This window comes from Pseudorasbora parva, chromosome 2 (assembly GCF_024679245.1).
Source record: "Pseudorasbora parva isolate DD20220531a chromosome 2, ASM2467924v1, whole genome shotgun sequence".
NCBI lineage: Eukaryota > Metazoa > Chordata > Actinopteri > Cypriniformes > Gobionidae > Pseudorasbora > Pseudorasbora parva.
The window spans coordinates 8,667,370-8,694,631 of NC_090173.1; the positions used below are offsets into that span (position 1 = coordinate 8,667,370).

Below are 27,262 nucleotides of genomic sequence, written 5' to 3' on the forward strand. Positions count from 1 at the left end.
GAAACTGAAAAGGTAAATTGAAGAGGAAACGGTGGCACGACTACAGCCGCTTTAAAACGAATACAAATAACTTAAAATGTTGTGAAAGAAAATGTTGTGGTAACGTTAAGACTAGGCGATCTTCAGGACAAACAGCATTATTAAAGTCTTTCTTAATGTTGTCAAACATTTTCTCAAAAGTCTTTCTCAAAACATAACATTGCACATGTCACACGTGTGTATTATTGTCCAGTTCAGCGTGTGTGTTGTCTTGCCTTTGACTCGTTTGAAGGGTTTTGCGTAAGAGGCTCATTTGAGGTCATCGGTCGTATCTGCTCCCATCATTCAGAAAGTCTTTATTTCTGCTGTTGACCCTCGGTCGTCGGTCAGAAAAATAGCCGGCTGAACGAACAGGAAAAACGATCTCAATTTACCTCAGATTATAAACCCAACAGTTTTCACACCGCGTTTAACTCCAGGTTATCATTGCTCTACTCATTTGATGAACTTTAACACTTGTAATTTAGAAGAGGTGTTAGCAGCGCTTTTACCCAGACTTATGAAACCTGCTCCGGAGGATTAGCACGCCTTTTGTGGGTTGCGTATCAAATATTGACACCGCAAAATAATGCGCACTATATATTCCTAAACCCTGGGTTAAAGGTACAGTGTGTAGTATTCATGAGGATCTATTGACAGAAATGTAATATAATATGCATAACTTTGTCCCCGTCCACACAAAGCCAGAGCTTTCCCTATCCGTAACAAAAACATCTTTTAAAAACAGACTTCAGTTTTTACACCGATCAGGCATAACATGATGATCGGACTTGTTTGTTCAGCTCATCCCACAGATGCTCGATTAGATTGAAATCTGGAGACTTTGGAGGCCAAGTCAACGCCTCAAACCATTCCTGAAGCATTTGTGCTTTGTGTCAGGAGCATTATCTGCTGGAAGAGCCACAGCCACCAGAATACCGTTTCCATGAAAGGCTGAACATGGTCTCAACAATGCTTAGGTAGGTGGAGCGTGTCAAAGTAACATCCACATGGATGGAGGACCCAAGGTTTCCCAGCAGAACATTGGCCAAAGCATCACACTGCCTCTGCCGGCTCGCCTTCTTCCCATAGTGCATCCTGGGGCCATGTGTTCCCTCAGGTAATTGACACACACTCACCTGGCCATCCACAACAAACTGAGATGCTCTGTGTATTCTGACACCTTTCTATCAGAACCAGCATTAACTTCTGGAGCAGTTTGAGCTCCAGTAGCTCGTCTGTTTGATCGGACCACACGGGCCAGCCTTCGCTCCCCACGTGCATCAATGAGCCTTGGCCGCCCATGACCCTGTGGCCGGTTCTCCACTGTTCCTCTTGGAGCACTTTTGATAGACACTGACCACTGCAGACCGGGAACAGCCCACAAGAGCTGCAGTTTTGGAGATGCTCTGACCCAGTCGTCTAGCCGTCACAATCTGGCCCTTATCAAACTCACTCTAATCCTTACGCTCGCCCATTTTTCCTGCTTCTAACAGGTGCTGTGATGGAGATAATCAGTATTCATCACTTCAGTGAATTGTGTGTGTGTGTGTGTGTGTGTGTGTGTGTGTGTGTGTGTGTGTGTGTGTGTGTGTGTGTGTGTGTGTATATGTATATAAGAGTAATCTGTGCACATCATTATTCATGTGCCCTTGTAAACTTGAATCAGAAAAACCTCTCCCTCTTACAGCCCATCTCTTCTCTGGTGATGTGGGCGGAGCCACCTGTCACTCACATGAGATCCACCAATAGCAAACCACCATTATTCAATCAGACAAAATCAAGCCCCGCCCTACTTTTGTTTTTATTCCTGAAGCCGTATCACTCAGATTTACAGCATATAGTGAAGAAAAGCTGATCACAACTTCAATTTCACGCAGACTTTAATAATAATTGACACGATAAACAATATCTGAAGGTAACCTGTCAATCATAACCTGCACCATAATACTATAAAAGCAAAGAGATTAAAGCAGCTCATGAAGCAACACTTTATTAGAGCAGAACATAAGCAGCGTAGTTAACTCAAAATCAGACAAGACAAGCTGAGCTGACATATTAAAGTGCATTTCAAAGCCCTATGTGTGTGTTCAAGATGCTCTTCAGTTCACCGTGATAGAGAATCAAAGCCGTTTGCCGAACCACGATGATCACGGTCAGCAAGACAAACGGCTCATTTCTCTCGCCGAGTTCCCCGACCCGGGGATCGAGGATCTCAGAGTCAAACACTAAAACATCAGCCGGCCCGTGAGCCTCAGATGTCCCGTGTGAAGATCTCGTTCAGTGTGTGATGTGGTTCGATCGCTCTCAGGATTTGAGGCCCATCTGAGCCATCAGCTGCTCGTACACAGTCCAGGCCATCGCCGCCATCATGGTCCTCCTCAGAGAGCGAGGAACCGCGCCACGGAAAAACCCCACCAGCCCCTGATTCTGACACACAGACAGACCAGACATCTTAGGATTCAGTTTTTCACACTAGTTTTTATTTGGATATTTTTGTTGCATATGTTTGTCGTTTTAATTCCTGTATATACCCGAATATAAGACGACCCCCATTTTTTTTTGTGGAAAAAAATCAGCAATATGATTTTATAAAATTCAACAGAAAATTATTTTATTTGAAAATTCTACTGATAATTCATTGGGGAAAAAAACATTTTAACCCCATTCATTATTATACATGGCTCGACATTAAGCATGTTCATGTGCTTGTCCATCGGATAAGTAAATCGGTCATTCACTTGTCCGAGTAAAAAATGTGCTTGTCCAGAAAAAAGTTATATTTTTATTTTTTTGTGTTGTAAATATCATTTATTCTGAAGCTATTTTCTCACCAGTGTTTAATTAGCTTTGGCATATTTAAATCTGCCTATTTGTGATATGTTTACAGGGGCATTTCCCTCCTTAATCTTTTTAGAAAGTATGTTTAAACATGAAACTAAACCACCAGTAGGTGGCAGCAGTTGAGTCTTACTGAGTGAGTCAGTGAGTCATTAATTCAAACGATTCATTCAAATGGCTGATTCATTCAAGAATGAGGAAGCCGTTTACGAACAGGTTATTGAATCTTTTATTCAACCGATTCATTCAAACACTGAATCATTCAGTAACACACACTGTTGCTGTGAGACGCGTTATGGTTCTGCTGTTTGGAACTTTGTTGCTTAGAATCTTTTTTTTGGAACTTTTTTCGCTGAACACTCAACACTGCATCTAAAATGTACAGTATTGTTCAAAATAATAGCAGTACAATGTGACTAACCAGAATAATCAAGGTTTTTAGTATATTTTTTATTGCTACGTGGCAAACAAGTTACCAGTAGGTTCAGTAGATTCTCAGAAAACAAATGAGACCCAGCATTCATGATATGCACGCTCTTAAGGCTGTGCAATTGGGCAATTAGTTGAAAGGGGTGTGTTCAAAAAAATAGCAGTGTCTACCTTTGACTGTACAAACTCAAAACTATTTTGTACAAACATTTTTTTTTCATTTAGCAATCCTGTGAATCACTAAACTAATATTTAGTTGTATGACCACAGTTTTTTAAAACTGCTTGACATCTGTGTGGCATGGAGTCAACCAACTTGTGGCACCTCTCAGCTGTTATTCCACTCCATGATTCTTTAACAACATTCCACAATTCATTCACATTTCTTGGTTTTGCTTCAGAAACAGCATTTTTGATATCACCCCACAAGTTCTCAATTGGATTAAGGTCTGGAGATTGGGCTGGCCACTCCATAACATTAATTTTGATGGTTTGGAACCAAGACTTTGCCCGTTTACTAGTGTGTTTTGGGTCATTGTCTTGTTGAAACAACCGTTTCAAGGGCATGTCCTCTTCAGCATAGGGCAACATGACCTCTTCAAGTATTTTAACATATGCAAACTGATCCATGATCCCTGGTATGCGATAAATAGGCCCAACACCATAGTAGGAGAAACATGCCCATATCATGATGCTTGCACCTCCATGCTTCACTGTCTTCACTGTGTACTGTGGCTTGAATTCAGAGTTTGGGGGTCGTCTCACAAACTGCCTGTGGCCCTTGGACCCAAAAAGAACAATTTTACTCTCATCAGTCCACAAAATGTTCCTCCATTTCTCTTTAGGCCAGTTGATGTGTTCTTTGGCAAATTGTAACCTCTTCTGCACATGCCTTTTTTTAACAGAGGGACTTTGCGGGGGATTCTTGAAAATAGATTAGCTTCACACAGACGTCTTCTAACTGTCACAGTACTTACAGGTAACTCCAGACTGTCTTTGATCATCCTGGAGATGATCATTGGCTGAGCCTTTGCCATTCTGGTTATTCTTCTATCCATTTTGATGGTTGTCTTCCGTTTTCTTCCACGTCTCTCTGGTTTTGCTCTCCATTTTAAGGCATTGGAGATCATTTTAGCTGAACAGCCTATCATTTTTTGCACCTCTTTATAGGTTTTCCCCTCTCTAATCAACTTTTTAATCAAAGTACGCTGTTCTTCTGAACAATGTCTTGAACGACCCATTTTCCTCAGCTTTCAAATGCATGTTCAACAAGTGTTGGCTTCATCCTTAAATAGGGGCCACCTGATTCACACCTGTTTCTTCACAAAATTGATGACCTCAGTGATTGAATGCCACACTGCTATTTTTTTGAACACACCCCTTTCAGCTAATTCAACTAATTGCCCAATTGCACAGCCTTAAGAGCGTGCATATCATGAATGCTGGGTCTCATTTGTTTTCTGAGAATCTACTGAACCTACTGGTAACTTGTTTGCCACGTAGCAATAAAAAAATATACGAAAAACCTTGATTATTCTGGTTAGTCACATTGTACTGCTATTATTTTGAACAAGACTGTAAGTGGCTTAATGTTAATTTGTTTATGGAGCTGTCATATGAAATCAGTGTCATTTTCAGTCATGATGGTATTCAGGAAAACACTCTTTTGGTTGAGTGATGTTTGTATCATATGTTGTAAATATAAAAACCTCACATTTTGAATGCTTAGCTCAGTTTCTCAGTGTGAGCGGCACTCGTGTTGTGATTTCTCCTCGAGAGGCTGCGCGAGCGTCAACAGCACATACTTGTTATGGTCGGTTCATTATATTTTTATCAACTATAATAGATATGTGATTTTGTCTATATTGCCAATATAAGACAACCCCATTTTTCAGCCTATTTTTAGAACACAAACCTCGTCTTATATTTGGGTATATACGGTAGCTTTTATTTATTTTTAAACAATATATTTAGAGAGAGGTGCATGTTAGGAGAATCAGTGAGCATCTGCTACCTTGTAAATGTATCGCACCACATCTGACGTCCTGCTGAAGACGTCTGGACTCACTTGAATGTGAGTTTTCACCACATCTGCCGGCTGGGTCACGACGGAGGCCAGAACGCCGGCCAGAACGCCGCAGCTGAAGTTAGCCAGCGGAGCGTAAGACGACTGGCTGATCTCTGAAAGAGAGAGAGAGTTTATCAGGACAGTCTGTGGAAATTATCTGCACTGCGGTATCACAATCCACCGTCATTATGAGTCCCCGTCTGAGCCGACGGAATGACTGAGCGGTTCTCTTATCTCCTATGGAGAAACGTTTGTACATCATGAGCCATATTCTGGTTACCTGCTATCTCAGGTCATGTTCCAGAAGGTCATATGGATGTGAAAAGTATGAGATGAGAGGAAAAACTGCATTGCAATCCTTTTTTGTTTCCTCGCAAATGTTTTGCTTTACTCTGACAAACTTTGGATTTATTCTATAAATGTTGACGTTTCCCTGAGAAATGTTGCATTTGCTTGCAAAAATTCTGTTAAACTTCTGATAAAGTTAGAATTGCGAGAAAAGGTCGGAATTGCAAGAAATAAAGTCAGAATTGCAAGAAAAAGTCAGAATTGCAAGAGAAAGTCAGAATTGCGAGAGATAAAGTCAAAATTGCGAGAAAAGGTCGGAATTGAAAAAGAGAGAAAGTCGGAACTGCAAAAGGGAGAAAGTTGGAATTAGGAGAAAAGTTCGGAATTGTGAGAAAAAGTCAGAATTGCGAGAAAAGGTCAGAATTGCGAGAGAAAGTCAGAATTGTGAGAAAAAGTCGGAATTGCAAAAGAGAAAAGGTCAGAATTGCGAGAGAAAGTCAGAATTGTGAGAAAAAGTCGGAATTGCAAAAGAGAAAAAGTCGGAATTGCGAGAGATAAAGTCGGAATTTCGAGAAAAAGTAGGAATTGCGAGCGATAAAGTCGGAATTGCAAAAGAGATAAAGTCAGAATTCCCAGAAAAAGTCGGAATTGCAAAAGAGAGAAAGTCGGAATTGCGAGTGATAAAGTCGTATTTGCAAATAGAGAAAGTCGGAATTGCGAGCGTTAAAGTCGTAATTGCAAAAGAGATAAAGTCAGAATTGCAAAAGAGAGAAAGTCGGAATTGCGAGCGTTAAAGTCGTAATTGCAAAAGAGATAAAGTCAGAATTGCAAAAGAGAGAAAGTCGGAATTGCGAGCGATAAAGTCGGAATTGCAAAAGAGAGAAAGTCGGAATTGCGAGAAAAAGTCGGAATTCCGAGAGATTAAGTCGGAATTGCGAGCTTTAAAGTCGAATTGCAAAATAAATAAAGTCAGAATTGCAAGAAAAGGTCGGAATTGCAAAAGAGATAAAGTTAGAATTTCAAGAAAAAGTCGGAATTGCAAAAGAGAGAAAGTCGGAATTGCGAGCGATAAAGTCGGAATTGCAAAAGAGAGAAAGTCGGAATTGTGAGAAAAAGTCGGAATTGTGAGCAAAGGTTGTAATTGCGAGAGAAAGTCAGAATTGCGAGAAAAGGTCGGAGTTGCGAGAGAGAAAGTCAGAATTGCGAGAAAAGGTCGGAATTGCGAGAGATAAAGTCAGAATTGCGAGAAAAAGTCGGAATTGCAAAAGAGAGAAAGTTGGAATTGCGAGCGATAAAGTTGGAATTGCGAGTGATAAAGTCGGAATTGAGAAAAGAAGTCAGAATTGTCAGAATTGTGAGAGATAAAGTCAGAATTGCGAGAAATAGTTGGAATTGCAAGAAATATTCGGAATTGCAAGAGATAAAGTCATAATTGCAAACAAAGTCAGAATTAAAAAAGAGAGAAAGTCGGAATTGCAAGAGATAAAGTCGGACATGTCCCATTTGCTTGCAAAAACTGCATTGCTCTGGAAAAACTTTGGTCACAAAACGTTCCCCTGAGAAACGTTGCATTCCTCCAAAAATTGTTGCATTTGCTTGCTTCAGAAGTTTCTTGAAAAGTAAAACAAAACCTTTAAGCTGCTAAATCCCATTTAAATCACACACTCATATCTGAAGCATATGTATTATGTTCACTCTCAGTAAGTGTACAGACCTTGTGGCAGCGAGTATTTGGCCTGGCTGTAGATCATGACGTATATCCCGGAGAACGGCGCATCTCGGAGCAATGTGGCCGTCAGACCGGAGAACAGAGCCTTCGGTCCCTCAGTCCGGCACACGGACCGCAGCGCTCCGGACACACTGCTGTACTGATAGCGGCCGCTCTGAAACACACACACACTCATCAGTCAGAATTGCAAGATATAAAGACGGAATTGCGAGAAATAAATTCGGAATTGCGAGATACAAATTCGGAATTGCGAGATACGAATTTGGAATTGCAAGATACAAAGTAGGAAATGAGAGATACAAAGTCGGAATTGCGAGATATAAAATTGGAATTGTGAGCGACAAATTCAGAACTGCGAGACACAAATTCGGAATTGCGATATACAAAGTAGGAATTGTGAGATACAAAGTCGGAATTACGAGATACAAAGTAGGAAATGTGAGATACAAAGTCAGAATTGCGAGATGTAAAATTGGAATTGTGAGATACAAAGTCGGAATTACGAGATACAAAGTAGGAAATGTGAGATACAAAGTCAGAATTGCGAGATGTAAAATTGGAATTGCGAGACACAAATTCGGAATTGCGAGATACAAATTTGGAATTTCAAGATACAAAGTAGGAATTGTGAGTTACAAAGTCGGAATTGCGAGATACAAATTCAGAAATGCGAGATACAAAATTCGGAATTTCAAGATCCAGAGTAGGAATTGTAAGATACAAAGTCGGAATTGTGAGAGACAAATTCGGAATTGTGAGATAAAAATTAGGAATTGTGAGATACAAATTCGGAATTTCAAGATACAAAGTAGGAATTGTAAGATACAAAGTCAGAATTGCAAGATATAAAATTGGAATTGCGAGATACAAATTCGGAATTGCGAGATACAAATTCGGAATTTCAAGATACAAAGAAGGAATTGTGAGATACAAATTCGGAATTGCGAGATACAAATTTGGAATTTCAAGATACAAAGTAGGAATTGCGAGAAATAAAGTCATAATTACGAGATACAAATTCGGAATTGCGAGATACAAATTCAGGATTTTAAGATACAAATTCGGAATTGTAAGATACAAAGTCGGAATTGCAAGATATAAAATTGGAATTGCGAGATACAAATTCGGAATTGTGAGATACAAAGTCGGAATTGCAAGATACAAATTCAGAATTGCGAGATACAAATTCGGAATTGCGAGATACAAATTCGGAATTTCAAGATACAAACTCGGAATTGTGAGAGACAAATTCGGAATTGCGAGATACAAATTCGGAATTTCAAGATATAAACTCGGAATTGTGAGATACAAATTCGGAATTTCAAGATACAAAGTAGGAATTGTGAGGTACAAAGTCGGCATTGCGAGATACAAATTCGGAATTGCGAGATACAAATTCGGAATTTCAAGATACAAAGTAGGAATTGTAAGATACAAAGTCGGAATTGAAAGATATAAAATTGGAATTGCGAGATACAAATTCAGAATTGGGAGATACAAATTCAGAATTGGGAGATACAAAGCCTGAATTGCAAGATATAAAATCGGAATTGCAAGATAAAGTCGGAACAAAAAAAAGTGAGATACAAAAGTTGAAATTGTGTGATATAAAGTCAGAATTGCGAGATGATTTTATGTTTCAGAATTCTTTGATAAACAGAAAGCTCAAAAGAACTGCATTTATTTGAAATAGAACTCTTTTGCAACAAAATAAATGCCTTTACTCCAACCTTTGATCAACTTAATTTGTATTAATCTACACACAAGCATACACACACACACACACCTCGAAGCGTGTTTTGATGACAGTGACGGGCAGCATGCAGACGCCCGCGACACATCTGGCTCCGGCTCCCAGCAGCACTGACTCTAGGGGCCCAGGGGCCCCGTCGGCGAAAAACCGCTGCTTTAGCGTGGAATACGTGCTGAAGTATATCCCGACTCCTGGAATACAGCGAACAAACGACTGCGGAGACAGAAAGAGACAATAAAACCAAACAAACACAAACACAGAGGTATCGTACCACATCAGGTGACACACTCACAGGTGAGACGCCTCTCCACAGCCCAGAGAGCTTCTCCGTCCGCAGCACACTAATGAAGACCGCGACCATGCTGACCCGCCCAGACCTGAAGCACAGAACACAGCTCACTCAAACTTCACTCAGACTGACGGAACCGTTAATCAAAACCGTCCTGTGTCTGGACTAGTGCTGTCAACGAATATTCTAAATTCGAATATATATATTCGAATAGTTTAAAAAATGAATTTTGAAGGTGAAAATTGATATTTGAATTTAAAAAAAAAAAGTGGAAAAGTAGTAGAGGCGTGGCTGTCTGCTTTGCGAGTGTGTGCGCACCGGAGGGTTCAGTGACAGGTCATGGGAGTCACTGCCGAAAGTTGACGCATCTTGCTTGGAAGATGGCAGAAAGTGCAGAGCCCAACTCGAGAAAGCGATTTTAACTCCAAAATCTAAAGCCATGTGGATTTTGGTCTGTAGGAGGTAAAATTGTTGAGCCGCGAGATAAAGTTAAATGCAAGCGATGTAAGATACAGTTAGCATTGGCCAAGCCTCTTTTTATTTAGCGTTAAACAGAAACATTACTAAAGTGTAGGCTACTGTACTGACTGAAGAGATATTGCATGAATAAAGGATAAATGCACTGCTTCCACTGGTGTGATTATTCACCGTTTCATGTCAAGGAAAAGCTTCATGTTTAACACAGCAGAGCTCACACAGAGCGTTCAATATGCTTTAAAACTGAAATTAATATTAATAATATTTGCTTCAATCACTGAATGAACCCTGCTATATTTGGGGCAAGAGTTGCATCCTTAAATTGCTGTCACAAAACTCTTGATCAGCAGCACTCAGAGTTTGTTCATTTAAACCGTTATGCGCAGAGAGCCTGAGGTCTGCTTTCTTGGCCATTCGTTGATTTACTCGTTTTTGTGTAGGTAATACATTGTCAAATATGTTTAAACTTAAATAGACTACCTATACCATTAGTTATGTCTCTTTGTATTAATTTGCCCTGTTATTGACGTAATGCACGCGCAAAATTTGTTCAAGCATCATTTTTGAGCAATTTTGACAGTCCTAGTGTGGACTGACCCAGGCTGAAGGGTCTGCAGGCGCGTCTTCACCAGGTCCAGCGGCTGGAAGAGCAGCGTGGAGCACGTCCCGCTCAGAGAGCCGCACATGAACGCCTTCACAGCCGGATGAGCCTAAAGCAGAATAATCACACACAATATTCAGCAAAAGCTACTTTAATCACATCGGTTTACACCAGAATGGCTCAAATGATTTTAGAGTTGAGCATTTCTCAGTTTAGGTTTCACATTTTGTGAAATATAACTAAAATTTAAATGCGGTAAAAATGTGAAATATAAAGTTGAAATTGCGAGAGATAAAGTCGGAATTGCAAAATATAAAGTAAGAATTGCGAGAGATAAAGTGGGAATTGCAAAAGAGATAAAAGTCGGAATTGCAAAATATAAAGTCGGAATTGTAACAGATAAAGTTGAAATTACAAAAGACATAAAAGTCGGAATTAGGAGAGAAAGCCAGAATTACAAGAGATAAAGTCAGAATTGCGAGAGATAAAGTCGGAATTGTGAGAGATAAAGTCGGAATTGCGAGAAATAAAGTCGGAATTGCAAGAGAAAGTCAGAATTGTAGGAGATAAAGTCGGAATTGTGAGAGATAAAGTCGGAATTGTGAGCGATAAAGTCAGAATTGCGAAATATAAAGTTGAAATTGCAAAAGAGATAAAAGTCGGAATTGCGTGAGAAAGCCGGAATTGCGAGAGATAAAGTCAGAATTGTGAGAGAAAGCCAGAATTACGAGAGATAAAGTCAGAATTGCGAAATATAAAGTCAGAATTGGGAGAGATAAAGTCAGAATTGCGAGAGATAAAGTCAGAATTGCAAGAGAAAGTCAGAATTGTGAGAGATAGTCAGAATTGTGAGCGATAAAGTTGGAATTGTGAGCGATAAAGTCAGAATTGCGAAATATAAAGTCAGAATTGTGAGAGATAAAGTCAGAATTGCGAGAGATAAAGTCGGAATTGCGAGAGATAAAGTCGGAATTGCGAGAGAAAGCCAGAATTACGAGAGATAAAGTCAGAATTGCGAAATATAAAGTCAGAATTGGGAGAGATAAAGTCAGAATTGCGAGAGATAAAGTCAGAATTGCAAGAGAAAGTCAGAATTGTGAGAGATAGTCAGAATTGTGAGCGATAAAGTCGGAATTGTGAGCGATAAAGTCAGAATTGCGAAATATAAAGTCAGAATTGTGAGAGATAAAGTCAGAATTGCGAGAGATAAAGTCGGAATTGCGAGAGATAAAGTCGGAATTGCGAGAGATAAAGTCAGAATTGCGAGAGATAAAGTCAGAATTGCGAGAGATAAAGTCGGAATTGCGAGAGATAAAGTCAGAATTGCGAGAGATAAAGCCGGAATTGCGAGAGATAAAGTCAGAATTGCGAGAGATAAAGTCGGAATTGCGAGAGATAAAGTCGGAATTGCGAGAGATAAAGTCGGAATTGCGAGAGATAAAGTCGGAATTGCGAGAGATAAAGTCGGAATTGCGAGAGATAAAGTCGGAATTGCGAGAGATAAAGTCAGAATTGCGAGAGATAAAGTCGGAATTGCGAGAGATAAAGTCAGAATTGCGAGAGATAAAGACGGAATTGCGAGAGATAAAGTCAGAATTGCGAGATATAAAGTCAGAATTGTGAGCGATAAAGTCGGAATTGCGAGCGATAAAGTCAGAATTGCGAAAGATAAAGTCGGAGTAGCGAGAGATAAAGTCAGAATTGCCAGAGATAAAGTCGGAATTGCCAGAGATAAAGTTGGTATTGCAAGCGATAAAGTCAGAATTGCGAGAGATAACGTCGGAATTGCGAGCGATAAAGTCAGAATTGCAAGCGATAAAGTCAGAATTGCGAGAGATAAAGTCAAAATTGCGAGCGATAAAGTCGGAATTGCAAAAGATAAAGTCAGAATTGCGAAAGATAAAGTCGGAGTAGCGAGAGGTAAAGTCAGAATTGCCAGAGATAAAGTCAGAATTGCAAAGATAAAGTCGGAATTGCGAGAGATAAAGTCAGAATTGCGAGAGATAAAGTCGGAATTGTGAGAGATAAAGTCAGAATTGCGAGAGATAAAGTCGGAGTAGCGAGAGGTAAAGTCAGAATTGCCAGAGATAAAGTCAGAATTGCGAAATATAAAGTCAGAATTGTGAGAGATAAAGTCAGAATTGCGAGAGATAAAGTCGGAATTGCGAGAGATAAAGTCGGAATTGCGAGAGATAAAGTCAGAATTGCGAGAGATAAAGTCGGAGTAGCGAGAGGTAAAGTCAGAATTGCCAGAGATAAAGTCAGAATTGCAAAGATAAAGTCGGAATTGCCAGAGATAAAGTCAGAATTGCAAGAGATAAAGTCGGAATTGTGAGAGATAAAGTCAGAATTGCAAGAGATAAAGTCAGAATTGCGAGCGATAAAGTCGGAATTGCGAGCGATAAAGTCGGAATTGCGAGCGATAAAGTCGGAATTGCGAGAGATAAGTCAGAATTGCGAGAGATAAGTCAGAATTGTGAGAGATAAAGTCAGAATTGCGAGAGATAAAGTCAGAATTGCGAGCGATAAAGTCAGAATTGTGAGCGATAAAGTCGGAATTGCGAGAGATAAGTCAGAATTGCGAGCGATAAAGTCAGAATTGTGAGCGATAAAGTCGGAATTGCGAGAGATAAGTCAGAATTGTGAGAGATAAAGTCGGAATTGTGAGAGATAAAGTCAGAATTGTGAGAGATAAAGTCAGAATTGCGAGAGATAAAGTCAGAATTGTGAGCGATAAAGTCGGAATTGCGAGAGATAAAGTCAGAATTGTGAGAGATAAAGTCGGAATTGTGAGAGATAAGTCAGAATTGTGAGAGATAAAGTCGGAATTGTGAGAGATAAAGTCAGAATTGTGAGAGATAAAGTCAGAATTGCGAGCGATAAAGTCAGAATTGTGAGCGATAAAGTCGAAATTGCGAGAGATAAAGTCGGAATTGCAAGATATAAAAACTTGCAATCCCTGAAAAAAGTCACATGTGCTTGCAAAATCTTCTCACTGTATATAGGCATTTTATTTAATATAGACATGTTTAAAAATGAATACAATGACAAAAACACACAATATTACTTAAACTTTAACTAAAATGAAAAAAAATATATATTTTTTAAAAAAAAATAGTAATAAACATTATAATAGTATATCAATTATACCAAACTTAAGCCATACATTTTTTATTAAGCCAAGCTAAAATGGAAGATATAAAATAAAAACCACCAATGAAATGAAAACAACACCGCTAGAAATGATAAATGTTAGTTGGGGTGTGTTTGGGTCATCTGATCAGTGAGATGATATAAGGGAACGATATGATTGTGGTGATGTAACACATGACTCAGCACAGCTTCAGCTGGACTTTAGATGTAGCTCAAACTCAAGTTTGCAAGAGAACGTAACAGTGAAAATATAATTCACCTGCAACCCTATAATGTACACTATACAACAGAGTCAGCTATACACTACATGACCCAAAATCAATATAGTGACTGACTTCTGTGGACATTATCTGCAGTTTCCCTCTGAACTCTGACCTTTGACTCAAGCGGTTCCCATCAGCTCGGCCCGTTTCTATCGGGTCACATCAGTCCTGTTATCTGCTTAGTGATACGGCAGTCTGACTGATAGTTACCTGTGCACTATCAGAGGTTTATGACGTCTCTCAGTCCATCAGCTTTAACATGTTCTCACGTTTGGTCATATATAGAGCGATACTGTAATATACGGTTATAGATTTCACAGAGTTTGCTGTTGTGGTTTACTTCAGGCGTTTGCAAAAGTGAAGCAGTGGAGTGAAGGGGCTCCTCTGAAGAGGCGGGCTTTAGCCAAGCCTCCTGTTTTCTTGCATTCTGATTGGTCCGTGTCAAGCGGTCCTCTGTAAAACATTCTGTTTCCATGGTGACGTTCTAAAGAGGCGGGGCATGGTTAAATAGTAGACAGATGCACAGATAAGAAACTAACATGTGTTCGATTTCAGGTTTTTGTGGAATCGACTCCTCGACTCCATTTACTTCACATCAAAACATGGTCAGAAATCAGACAAAATTGCAGTTGTTACACACAATTTATTTCCCCCCGACACAAAGCCTTAAAATCCCCTTATTAAAACAGCACAATTTAAGCGTTACTACCTAAATTAGTCCAACAATGACTTGATGAGTGGCTATCAATGTTGCCGATACCTAATTTTACAAAGGAAAACGTCACCAAAACAGCTGTTGTCCAATGATAGTGCTAAATGAACATGATCATTGTCTTAAAAGGTTGAGTTAAAGATATTATACAGTGAGGGAAATAAGTATTTGAACACCCTGCTATTTTGGAAGTTCTCCCACTTAGAAATCATGGAGGGGTCTGAAATTGTCATCGTAGGTGCATGTCCACTGTGAGAGACATAATCTAAAAAAAATCCAGAAATCACATTGTATGATTTTTTTAACTATTTATTTGAATGATACATCTGCAAATTAGTATTTGAACACCTGTCTATCAGCTAAAATGATGACCTTCAAAGACCTGTTAAAATGTCCATGGCTTTAAAATGTCCACCTCCACTCCATTTATTATTCTAAATTAGAGGCACCTGTTTGAGGTCGTCAGCTGCATAAAGACACCTGTCCACCCCATACAATCAGTAAGAATCCAACTACTAACATGGCCAAGACCAAAGAGCTGTCCAAAGACACTAGAGACAAAATTGTAAACCTCCACAAGGCTGGAAAGGGCTACGGGGAAATTGCCAAGCAGCTTGGTGAAAAAAGGTCCACTGTTGGAGCAATCATTAGAAACTGGAAGAAGCTAAACATGACTGTCAATGTCCCTCGGACTGGGGCTCCATGCAAGATCTCACCTCGTGGGGTCTCAATGATCCTAAGAAAGGTGAGAAATCATCCCAGAACTACACGGGAGGAGCTGGTCAATGACCTGATAAGAGCTGGGACCACCGTTTCCAAGGTTACTGTTGGTAAAACACCAAGACGTCATGGTTTGAAATCATGAATGGCACCGAAGCTCCCCCTGCTTAAACCAGCACATGTCCAGGCCCGTCTTAAGTTTGCCAATGACCATTTGGATGATCCAGAGGAGTCATGGGAGAAAGTCATGTGGTCAGATGAGACCAAAATATAACTTTTTCTCATAATTCCACTAAATGTTTTTGGAGGAAGAAGAATGATGAGTACCATCCCAAGAACACCATCCCTACTGTGAAGCATGGGGGTGGCAGCATCATGCTGTGGGGGGGTTTTTCTGCACATGGGACAGGGCCACTGCACTGTATTAAGGAGAGGTTGACCGGGGTCATGTATTGTGAGATTTAAGGGAACAACCTCCCTCCCTCAGTTACAGCATTGAAGATGGGTCAAGGCTGGGTCTTCCTACATGACAATGACCTGAAGCACACAGCCAGGATAACCAAGGAGCGGCTCTGCAAGAAGCATATCAAGGTTCTGGCGTGGCCTAGCCAGTCTCCAGACCTAAACCCAATAGAGAATATTTGGAGGGAGCTCAAACTCTGTGTTTCTCAGCGACAGGTCAGAAACCTGACTGATCTAGAGAAGATCTGTGTAGAGGAGTGAGCCAAAATCCCTCCTGCAGTGTGTGCAAACCTGGTGAAAAACTACAGGAAATGTTTGACCTCTGTAATTGCAAACAAAGGCTACTGTACCAAATATTAACATTGATTTTCTTAGGTGTTTAAATAAATAGTTTAAAAAATATATATATATATTCTGATTTCTGGCTTTTTTTAAAGATTATTTCTCTCACAGTGGACATGCACCTACGACGACAATTTTAGACCCCTCCATGAAGTGGGGGAACTTGCAAAATAGCAGTGTTCAAATATTTATTTTCCTCACTGTACATAAAATAAAAATAAATTCTTGATGCTTTTTGAATGATTTATGGTTAGTTTAATAATGAACACATGGTTAAAGGAAGTGTATGTAAGATAGTGGCCAAAACTGGTACTGCAATCACTTTTAAATGACTGTAGAGCGGTGTATTATATATGATTAATTGATTAAGTAATATATTAATTGCTATTAATTAAATGTCATAATGTATTAATTACCTGAAAACATATATTAACTAATAATGTAAATGAATGTGTTAATTTCCACTAGGGGTTAAAGCCATGCATTTCAACTTCCAGTTGTCTGCTTTAATTAAGCATTAGCTAATGATTTATAAAGGTATGTAATTGTGGTTATGGGTTTTGAATTAATTTTGAATTAGTTAATAGTCAAGTGCCCCAACAAGTAAAGTCATAACATAATGACACCTTTATAAATCATTAGCTAATTAAAAGCAGACAACTGGAAGGTTAAATGCATGGCTTTGACCCCGTTGTGGTAATTAACACGTTAATTTACATTATTAGTTAATATAATATGTTATTAGGGAATTAATACATTATGACACATTTAACTCATGGCTATTCACATATTACTTTATAGCCTAATAAATTAACTCATGATTATCTGTGCATTAGTTAAGCATGAATTAATGCATATTAGTGCACCCGTATTGTAAAATGTTACCAAAATTTGCGTTCAATCACACACCAAAAAAAAAAAAAAAAAACTAACATTTGCATTCGCAGAGACGTTTAACTGCGTTCCCTCTACACTTTTGCGACGGAAATAATACGAGGGAAGAAAAAACTAGCCTACTTTTAAATGATTTTTTTGCGAGGAAATGCAAACGTTTCTCAGGAAACATGCTTTTACGTTGTTGTTTTTTTAGATCATGAGAAAAGCATTCAGTGTCAGACCTAATGACTGATGTATAACAGGTTTACAAAAAGCAACAAACACACAAAGACTCACCAGTAAGAACTCCATGATGTGTGAGATGAGCAGCTTCTGAAACACCAGACCTGAGAATGAGTTACTGAGAGCATCTCTTTAATTCAACACAAACCGCACATCACCTGACTGTCCACACACACACACACTTATTCTATTAGTTTCTCACGTGAGGTGCACCGCAAGACTCAAGTGATGAGGTTTTCAATTAAAGTCAGAGAAACTGAGTTATAATGAACTGATGAAGTAAAGCTCAGCTCACCTCTGCTATAGTCTGTGCTGCGGGTCTCTGGGTCACACGGTGGGCTTTCCAATTAATGTTGAAAAATATTCCCGGACGACCTCGATAATGAGGCTTAGATAAGAATAATAAAAGAAGAGAAGGGGCCGTGGCGATCACACACTGCACTGCTGTCTGTCTGTCCGTTCCACAGGTAGGTATAAAGGGGCGGGGCGGGGCCTGACGCAAGGTGTGTAATACGCTGAATCTGATTGGCCCGTTACCAAGCTAGCGGTTGAAAGATCAGGGCCCAAATGTAACAGAACTTATTTGTATTGTCTTACACACACAATACAATAAAATAATAGTAAAATAAAAATATCCCACCGATTTTTTAATGGTATAAATTTGCTTCAACGTAAAACAGATCCCCTCAAAACCAGTTCGGCTTAGTTTGCACCCTTGAGCTCTTGTAGCAGTCATTGTAGCATTTCAACAAATATGTAACGTTATGGAAAAAATAAAATCTCAGTGAAACAGATTTTAAAATGGTATGAATTCGCTTCAATGTAAAGCAAATAAATCCGCTCAAAGCCAGCGAGGCGGTCGTGCGCGCTCTCGTGGCAGAACTCAGTAACGGTCATAACAAATACCAGTAGCTATTTCCTTAAAAGGGACATGATTATACTCGGGGAACTCTATTTCTCCAACAACTTGCAAAGAAAATCAACCATGGTTTTAATATTTTAGTAAAAGTGTTATGTTTGGTGGATTGATTGATTTCCTAATCACAGTTTAAATCTGTTACTTTGTGGTTTACTGTTTGTTACTGTTTTGTTGTTGTTGTTTTTCGTAAGGGCATTTTCATTAGTATTTTATTACAATGCTATAACGCGATTCACAGTGAACATTAGTCCATTCCCATATTTTGCTAAATGGTTTAATCCGCTAGCAACAGAGGCTGTAATTCTGACTGACTAAACATGACGTTGAAAAACAGGTTTCGATTTTTTTTTCCAAAAAGATTAAATTATAATGAATATTTGGTGAGAAATCCCAGCAAACACTGATCCTACGTACAGCAATGTGTGTCCCTGGCCAAAAACAGTCGAGAGTGGACGGCATTAAAAAAAAAAAAAAAAAGTACAGAACATTTAAAATTATTACTGAGAACAATGAAGCATTACAGATAAAAAGACAAATGTACATTTAAGGAAGAAATATACAAGAAGAGATAGATAAGACAAATAGCACTGTAGGTAGACCAAGAACAGAAACAACCGCCAGAGGGAAAAAACCCAAACAAACAACAAGCAAAGACAACATAAGGAAAGAAACCCCAAGTAAAACATTAATTGGAGCATGTTAAGCCAAGAAGAATAGACTAAATTAAAGGGGGATTTAAAAAAGAATGCAACAAGATACTGTTTTCCTTGTTTTGGGATTCTTCCATTCAGAAAGCATTAAAAATGCATTCAGATTCATCCGTTCACCTTTTATTTAGGAACTATTCCTCAAACATGACGGGACGTATTGTCAACAGTCATTAAATGTCCAAATGTTTGCCGGGAAGTAGATGAAGGAAATGCTGAGGTAGGGAATAACAGTTTGTAAAGTCTAATATTAACCGTTCTATTAATAATAAAATCTAATTAACAATCAGATTAATTAATTTTAAAGCTCCATACTTTATAGGACTACATCAATCAATCAATTTATTTATATAGCGCTTTTACGATCACGATTGTGTCAAAGCAGCTTCACAGTGTCAAACAGGACAGTATTACATCTGTTCTGTGGTACAGTAAATATCGAAAGCAATCCATTTAACAGTTTAAATGTCGTTTATGGGCCTTTTTTTTACCTGCACTATAAAAAATATTGTTGGTTTAACTTAAAGTAAGTAGCCTAGTTGCCTTAAAATTTTGAGTTTATCGAAATTAAAAATTTGAGTTGATACAATGAAAGAAATTGGTTTAATGAATAGAAGCTCTATATTATTGTATCTGAACCACATAAAATAAGTGATAAATCGTTAAAATAGCACAATTTAGCATTTCACAGCGTCATCACAAATAAAACACACAATTATGCTTATAAAATCCTTTAATAATATTGAATAAAGGTTGTCGAATCTCAAATGTTCATTGTATTAACTCAAATATTTAATTTCAATGAACTCAAATTTAAGGCAACCAGGTAACTTATTTTTTAAATATTTTTTCGGTGTGTAGCTAGAAATAGATGGACAAAAAAAAAGAGAGATAAGGAACTAGTCAAGAGTCATACAGTTTTGGAAAAGCCATTTTTATTGCATATCATTATATAACGATTCATGACAAATCTCTCCAGATATCATTTAGGAGCTGCAGAGAGAGAGAGAACATAACACAACATCACAAAGTCATTATTGGGAGACGAGAATGAGAATGAGAGAGAAAAATGCTCTAATGTATCCATAACATAATCAATAATAGTACATTTCTCTCACTTCCCAGCAGTGTGAGCGAAAAAGCAGAAACTGAGCACGAGCTACGAGGAGCGAGATCGCTGACGCTAAAGCGACCGCATCAAATCCTCGTCAGAATCGCCTCTGCCTTTCTGAGAGAAATCAAAACACAGGTCGCTTAATAATCAAATATGATGATGTCACAGAGTTTTAAACGTGATCAGAGGTAGCCACGGAAACCGGCGTTCCACGTTTTCAAAAACTCCCGCCAAAAAGCGGATTTCCCGCCCCGTGCAGCCGTGCTCAGAGTTTACAGTGTGTGCGTGAGAGAAACCGTCAACCCATCCACCCTTCATGCCCTGAACATTAATAAAGACACGTATACTGGGAGGAAAAGAGGATCAGAAAATATCCAAATAGTAGATTTAAGGCGATAGTGCATAGTCTAAATGAGTTCGTGCATTGCCTACTCTTTATCTTAATTCCTTCAATCTGCAGCAACCGTGTGAAAGAAAGAAAAAAAAAAACACGTTTTATTGCTCAGAACAATCAGACACGAATCTTTCCCCATTTCATGTGCATATACGGTGACGATCTAATATTCTCCGTGCTGGTCTGAATTACTAAATGTGTGTGTAAAGCCCAAAAAGCGTAAGTGTAATTATCATCACAATCTCTTATTTACCAGCAGAGGTGCATGAGAGCGAGCCTACGTTCATCCTTATACCATTATAAAAACTGGCGAATAAAATACACGTGTAGAAGCAACGGTGCTTTGGTCCCCTTCAAATAATTCTTTCTTCACTTTATTTTTTTTTTAACTTATTTATACTTTTTTTCGTCTTTTACTTCAGTTAGAAAAATAGATCCAGAATCGGGATTATCATTAAGGGAATGTGTCCTTACAAAAATATCATTCCGCTCTTTTTCTATTCTAGATGACATGGAAACACAGATTTGGTCCTCAGTTTGAGTGAAGCTGTCGTGTGTGATTGTCAAGAGAACCATTGTGTGTGTGTGTGTTTTAATACACTATGGCACTAAAACAATAATAATAAAAAAACAAGAATGTATCTCTGAGTTTTCTTGAACGTTATCATCCGAGAATTGTGTGTATCTGTGTGTGTGTGTGTGTGGGGAACGCTGCAGTCGGACTTCTTTCACTCTGGTTTGGGTTCGGGGGTTTCGCTCTTGGCCTCTGGGTCTTCATCGCTCTCGATTCCCGAGCGACTGACGATGCGGCGCATGGTGAAGGGTAAATCGCCACGCCTGCACACACAACACACATTTCAATGTCAGATATGCATTACATCACTAGGGCCCAGAACGCAGAAAACATGGACGGACTCGCACAATCCAGTCATAAAAACTGTATAACATGGAGATTGCACTCGAGTTAGTGACTCGGACTCGCTCGAGTCGCATTTAATGAGACTTCACACTTGATTCGGGACTCGACCTGAAATGACTTCACACTTGATTCGGGACTCTACCTGACATGACTTCACACTTGACTTGGGACTCTACCTGAAATGACTTCAGACTTGATTCGGGACTCGACCTGAAATGACTTCAGACTTGATTCGGGACTCGACTTGAAATGACTTCAGACTTGATTCGGAACTCGACCTGAAATGACTTCAGACTTGATTCGGGACTCGACCTGAAATGACTTCAGGCTTGATTCGGAACTCGACCTGAAATGACTTCAGACTTGATTCGGGACTCGACCTGAAATGACTTCACGCTTGGTTCGGGACTCGACCTGAAATGACTTCAGACTTGATTCGGGACTCGAACCGAAATGACTTCAGACTTGATCCGGGACTCAACCTGAAATTACTTTACACTTGATCCGGGACTCGACCTGAAATGACTTCACACTTGATTCGGGACTCGACCTGTAATGATTTCACACTTGATTCGGGACTCGACCTGAAATGATTTCACCCTAGATTCGGGACTCGACCTGAAATGACTTCACACTTGATTCAGGACTCGACCTGAAATGATTTCAGACTTGATTCGGGACTCGACCTGAAATGATTTCAGACTTGATTCGGGACTCGACCTGAAATGATTTCAGACTTGATTTCGGGACTCGACCTGAAATGATTTCAGACTTGATTCGGGAATCGACCTGAAATGATTTCAGACTTGATTCAGGACTCGACCTGAAATGACTTCCCACTTGATTCGGGACTCAACCTGAAATGACTTCACACTTGATTCGGGACTCGACCTGAAATGATTTCAGACTTGATTCGGGACTCTACCTGAAATTTCTTCAGACTTGATTCGAGACTCGACCTAAAATGACTCCAGACTCGACCTGAAATGACATCAGATAAGATTCGGGACTCGACCTATAATGATTTCAGACTTGATTCGGGACTTGACCTGAAATGATTTCACACTTGATTCGGGACTCGACCTGAAATGACTTCAGACTTGACTCGGGACTCAACCTGAAATGACTTCACACTTGATTCGGGACTCGACCTGAAATGATTTCAGACTTGATTCGGGACTCTACCTGAAATTTTTTCAGACTTGATTCGAGACTCGACCTAAAATGACTCCAGACTCGACCTGAAATGACATCAGACAAGATTCGGGACTCGACCTATAATGATTTCAGACTTGATTCGGGACTCGACCTGAAATGACTTCAGACTTGACTCGGGACTCGACCTGAAATGACTTCAGATTTGACTCGGGACTCGACCTGAAACGACTTCAGACTTGACTCGGGACTCAACCTCGAATGACATCACACTTGATTCGGGACTCGACCTGAAATGACTTCAGGGTTGTTTCGGGACTCGACCTGAAATGATTTCAGGCTTGATTCGGGACTCGACCTGAAATGATTTCACACTTGATTCAGGACTCGACCTGAAATGACTTCACACTTGATTCGGGACTCGACTTGAAATGATTTCAGACTTGATTCGGGACTCGACCTGAAATGACTTCAGACTTGATTCGGGACTCGACCTGAAATGACTTCAGACTTGATTCGGGACTCTACCTGAAATGACTTCAGACTTGATTCAGGACTCAACCTGAAATGACTTCAGACTTGATTCGGGACTCAACCTGAAATGACTTCAGACTTGACTCGGGACTCAACCTGAAATGACTTCAGACTTGATTCGGGACTCGACCTGAAATGACTTCAGACTTGACTCGGGACTCAACCTGAAATGACTTCAGACTTGACTCGGGACTCAACCTGAAATGACTTCAGACTTGACTCGGGACTCAACCTGAAATGACTTCAGACTTGACTCGGGACTCAACCTGAAATGACTTCAGACTTGATTCGGGATTCAACCTGAAATGACTCCAGACTTGACCAAAAAAAAGTCTTTAATCCTTAACTATTGTAAATTTAAAAAAATATCTTAATTTGAATGTTATAATATCTGCTTCACATGTATGTGACGTGGTGGATTTTGGTCAGTAGGAGGTAAAATTGTTGAGCCGCGAGATGTAAGATAGAGTTAGCATACCATGCCTCATTTTATTTAACGTTAAACAGAAACATTACTAAAGTGTAGGCTACTGTACTGACTGAAGAGATATTGCATGAATAAAGGATAAATGCACTGCTTCCACTGGTGTGATTATTTACCGTTTCATGTCAAGGAAAAGCTTCATGTTTAACACAGCAGAGCTCACACAGAGCGTTCAATATGCTGTAAAACTGAAATTAATATTAATAATATTTGCTTCAATCACTGAATGAAGCCTGCTATATTTGGGACAAGAGTTGCGTCCTTAAATTGCTGTCACAAAACTCTTGATCAGCAGCACTCAGAGTTTGTTCATTTAAACCGTTATGCGCAGAGAGCCTGAGGTCTGCTTTCTTGGCCATTAGTTGATTTACTCGTTTTTGTGTAGGTAATACATTGTCAAATATGTTTAAACTTCAATAGACTACCTATACCATTAGTTATGTCTCTGTATTATTAGTCCTGTTATTGACGTAATGCACGTCATTGACAAAATGCGCAAACATGTTTGAATATTGGTGTTTTTTAGTGGGAATACTCAAACATTTTTTGAGCAATTTTGACAGCCCTAGTGTCTATGAATAATAAACATCGATTATCTCAGCTAACTGGGATTATGGTTATAGCTTACAATAACCCTGATGTGCAATAATTCTGATGAAATGTCACATTTCGTGATTATTCATAGTAATTGTGTAAGCGTTACGGTGCAGTTATCCCGCACCTGAGTTTGCTCTTCAGACTGGTGACCTCGCGGTTCATGGCGTCGGCTGACTCGGTGGCGTCCTCCAGCTCTCGCTGCAGTTTCCTGCGGTTAGCGTTGGCTCGCTGCGCCTCCTCCTCCGCCTCCTCCAGCTGCCGCTTCAGCTGCTTCATGCGGCTGTTCAACTTGTCAGACTGCAGCCAATCACAACCAGACACAACGTCACAATCTACTTCCCCCCGCAGCGGGGCAATCTGAGCAGAGATGGAGTGAGGCTCACCTGGTCTTTGTACTGCTCTGAGTTGCGCCTCTCGTCATCCACCTGCAGGATCACCTCCTTCAGCTTCTTCTCTGTGCGACGCACCAGTTTGGACGCTTGCTGCCTCTCTCTGAACACACACACACACATCCCCAATCAGCACGAGCACTCGATACACTCAAGAGTTTACCACTGCTTTTACTACTGTTATCAATTGTATACATTTTTATTTGTGGACATGAATGTATTAGTATGCAATAATACACCAATCAGGCAGTGAATAAGACTGATGATCTCTTCATCACGGCTAATGTTAGTGGGTGGGATATATTAGGTAACAAGTGAACATGTTGTCCTCAAAGTTGATGTGCTAGAAGCAGGAGAAATGGGCGAGCGTAAGGATTTGAGTGAGTTTGACAAGGGCCAGATTGTGACGGCTAGACGACTGGGTCAGAGCATCTCCAAAACTGCAGCTCTTGTGGGCTGTTCCCGGTCTGCAGTGGTCAGTATCTATCAAAAGTGCTCCAAGAGGAACAGTGGAGAACCGGCCACAGGGTCATGGGCGGCCAAGGCTCATTGAGTTGAGTTGTGTATAATAATAAAGACTCACTTGGTCTCAACGTCGAGCTGCTCCTCCAGCTGAATGATCTTGGCCTCCAGGGCGGCGATGGTGGCCTTGTACTTGCTCTTGACGGCTCCCTCCAGTTCGGTCAGTTTGAGTTTCAGCTCCTTGTTCTGCCGCTCCATCTGTGATCGCGCCCCCTCCAGGCGCTGTGTGGTGCTGCGCTCGGCCGTCAGCTCCACATTTATCTGGTCCGTCTGCAGACAAACGAGAGAGATATTCAGTCGTTTTATAGACACAGGGCATGTTTGCTAACGTCTGGAGTGTGTCGGACCTGCAGCAGGGATCTCTTCAGCCGATCGTTCACCAGCTCAGTGTTATTCTGCTCCTCCTCCAGCTCCTCCTCCAGCTGAGCGATACGCGCCTCCAGACGCCTCCTCTCCTCCGAGCCCAGAGCGCTGATCACACACACACAGACACACACACACACACACACACACACACACACACACACACACACACACACACACACACACACACACACACACACACACACACACAATGAAGGGTTACAAACCACAAAATCGCTGCTTTTTCACATGTAATCCAGGTTTGTGTGTGATTTTTGGCCAATATAGCAGATGAAATGATAAACGGCTCAAAAAAAATCTGACAATAATAAAAAAAAAAATGTCCTTTTGCGTTTGTGCAAGTGGTGCCACGTATTTGTCAGAAGTCTAAGCAAAAAGTGTTTTAGTTCATTTTGTTTGTTTAAAAATTGTTTTTTTCGAATACAAAAAAATTGTGAACCAAACAATTAATTGTGGATTAAAATTGTATTTATTGTTTTATTTTTAATATTTATATTATATTGTTGTATTATGTTACAGAATTCAATCAATTATCTTTAACCCTGGAAAATGTTTTTTAAATTAAATGTTTTATTTTGATTAAAAAAAATAAAATAAAACTCTTTATTTATTTCTAGTACAAATAAAAATAGGAACTTCAATTTATTTTTCATAAATACAATTCATTATAATTTACCTATCAATTACATAATTAATTTTTTTTATTAATTATTTGTATTTTAAAATTCTTAATATTTTAGCATATTTTGTTTGGATTAAAAAAATAGAAAATAATATAAATATAAAGGTTTTTTTCCATTTATCTTTTAAAATCTGGTAACAATTATTTATATTTTTCCCATTAAGGAAATAAAATGGAAAAAATCAATCTTCGAAATATTAATGTGTATTTTTTCCCCAGTAGTTCTGAATTATATTTCCTGAGTTTTTCTGTTTGGAATAAAAACAGTCCAAAATCTGTTGGGCACATACAAATCCAATTTTATTTTATTCATTATAACAGGGAAAAAAAAATATTTAAAAAAATAAAAATAAATATATGTACAAAAAGTATATTAAATCACATGCTCCTTTGATAAATGTGTGTGATGTAAATGATTCCTCACCCTTTAGCGGCCTGGTTGTTGATCTCGTCCTGCAGTTCGTCTCTCTCCTGCTGCGCTTGCCTCTTGGCTCGCTCGGCGGCCGCCAGCTCCTGAAAACACATCGAGAGAGACGTCAGACTAACGAGAGAGAGAGAGAGAGAGAGAGAGAGAGAGAGAGAGAGAGAGAGAGAGAGAGAGAGAGAGGGAGAGGGAGAGGGAGAGGGAGAGGGAGAGGGAGAGGGAGAGGGAGAGGGAGAGGGAGAGGGAGAGGGAGAGGGAGAGGGAGAGGGAGAGAGAGAGAGAGAGAGAGAGAAAGAGAGAGACACTGACCCTCCTGCAGCTGGATCATCTCGGCCTCCATGCTCTTCACCTTCTTCTCGTTCTCTTTGCTCTGGGCCAGGATCTCCTCGCGGGACACACGCGTGTCGTCAAGCTCCCTCAGCAGGTCCTTCATCTGAGCCTAAAACACACACACACACACACTCATATCTGATCACTGAGCTCCTGCTTCAGGTTTTAAGGATTGTGTTGTGGCGTAACGTCCATAACTACAGACAAAATGTTCAACTCATAACTTAGTTTAAAAAATAACTCCTATTAAAGCACTTACAAAGAAGTCCACAAGGCAGAGACGTGTCTTTTTAGTACTGTTTTTTAATTTCAGTTTGAGTTATTTTAGCACTTCAAGTTTAACTAAGTTAAAATGGTAAATGTTGCTGAGGTAATTTGCTGATCGTTTTACTTATTTTTAATCTGAATTGAACTGAAATACAATAAAATATTTAAAAACGCATGT

The 27,262-nt window shown here is 39.6% G+C and overlaps 2 protein-coding genes across 6 annotated transcripts in view; both read right to left on the reverse strand.

Moving 5' to 3' along the window:
- Nucleotides 1-1,883: 1,883 nt before the first annotated feature.
- slc25a38a (solute carrier family 25 member 38a) lies at nucleotides 1,884-17,717 on the reverse strand. Of its 2 annotated transcripts, none has more exons than XM_067455806.1 (8): nucleotides 17,559-17,717; nucleotides 17,318-17,353; nucleotides 10,489-10,601; nucleotides 9,418-9,502; nucleotides 9,159-9,338; nucleotides 7,358-7,526; nucleotides 5,302-5,468; nucleotides 1,884-2,448 (listed from the first exon to the last, which is right to left on the reverse strand). In XM_067455806.1, exons 2-8 carry the CDS (start codon nucleotides 17,330-17,332, stop codon nucleotides 2,326-2,328), a joined length of 852 nt encoding a protein of 283 aa, XP_067311907.1. In that variant the 5' UTR covers nucleotides 17,333-17,353; nucleotides 17,559-17,717; the 3' UTR covers nucleotides 1,884-2,325. The 2 variants fall into 2 exon arrangements, with proteins under 2 accessions (XP_067311907.1, XP_067311917.1); XM_067455816.1 differs by having other exon boundaries at nucleotides 17,318-17,367.
- A 2,087-nt stretch (nucleotides 17,718-19,804) lies between these two features.
- LOC137091422 (myosin-9-like) overlaps nucleotides 19,805-27,262 on the reverse strand; it is a 75,832-nt gene continuing 68,374 nt past the window's right edge. For all 4 annotated transcript variants that reach the window (XM_067455847.1, XM_067455828.1, XM_067455856.1 and 1 more), the window contains 7 exons: nucleotides 26,797-26,926; nucleotides 26,488-26,575; nucleotides 25,345-25,468; nucleotides 25,059-25,267; nucleotides 24,470-24,578; nucleotides 24,211-24,383; nucleotides 19,805-21,234 (listed from right to left, as the gene is read on the reverse strand). In XM_067455847.1, the coding sequence (XP_067311948.1) occupies nucleotides 21,126-21,234; nucleotides 24,211-24,383; nucleotides 24,470-24,578; nucleotides 25,059-25,267; nucleotides 25,345-25,468; nucleotides 26,488-26,575; nucleotides 26,797-26,926 (942 nt within the window). In that variant the 3' untranslated portion in view covers nucleotides 19,805-21,125. The remainder of the gene's footprint in view (nucleotides 21,235-24,210; nucleotides 24,384-24,469; nucleotides 24,579-25,058; nucleotides 25,268-25,344; nucleotides 25,469-26,487; nucleotides 26,576-26,796; nucleotides 26,927-27,262) is intronic.

What these genes read in the sequence shown, in the direction of transcription:
- slc25a38a (XM_067455806.1), bottom strand. An exon ending in CAAATACTCGCTGCCACAAG is followed by an intron (nt 5,469 to 7,357) that starts GTCTGTACACTT and finishes TCTCTCTTTCAG; the next exon opens with AGATCAGCCAGTCGTCTTAC. An exon ending in TGGTGCGATACATTTACAAG is followed by an intron (nt 2,449 to 5,301) that starts GTAGCAGATGCT and finishes TCTGTGTGTCAG; the next exon opens with AATCAGGGGCTGGTGGGGTT.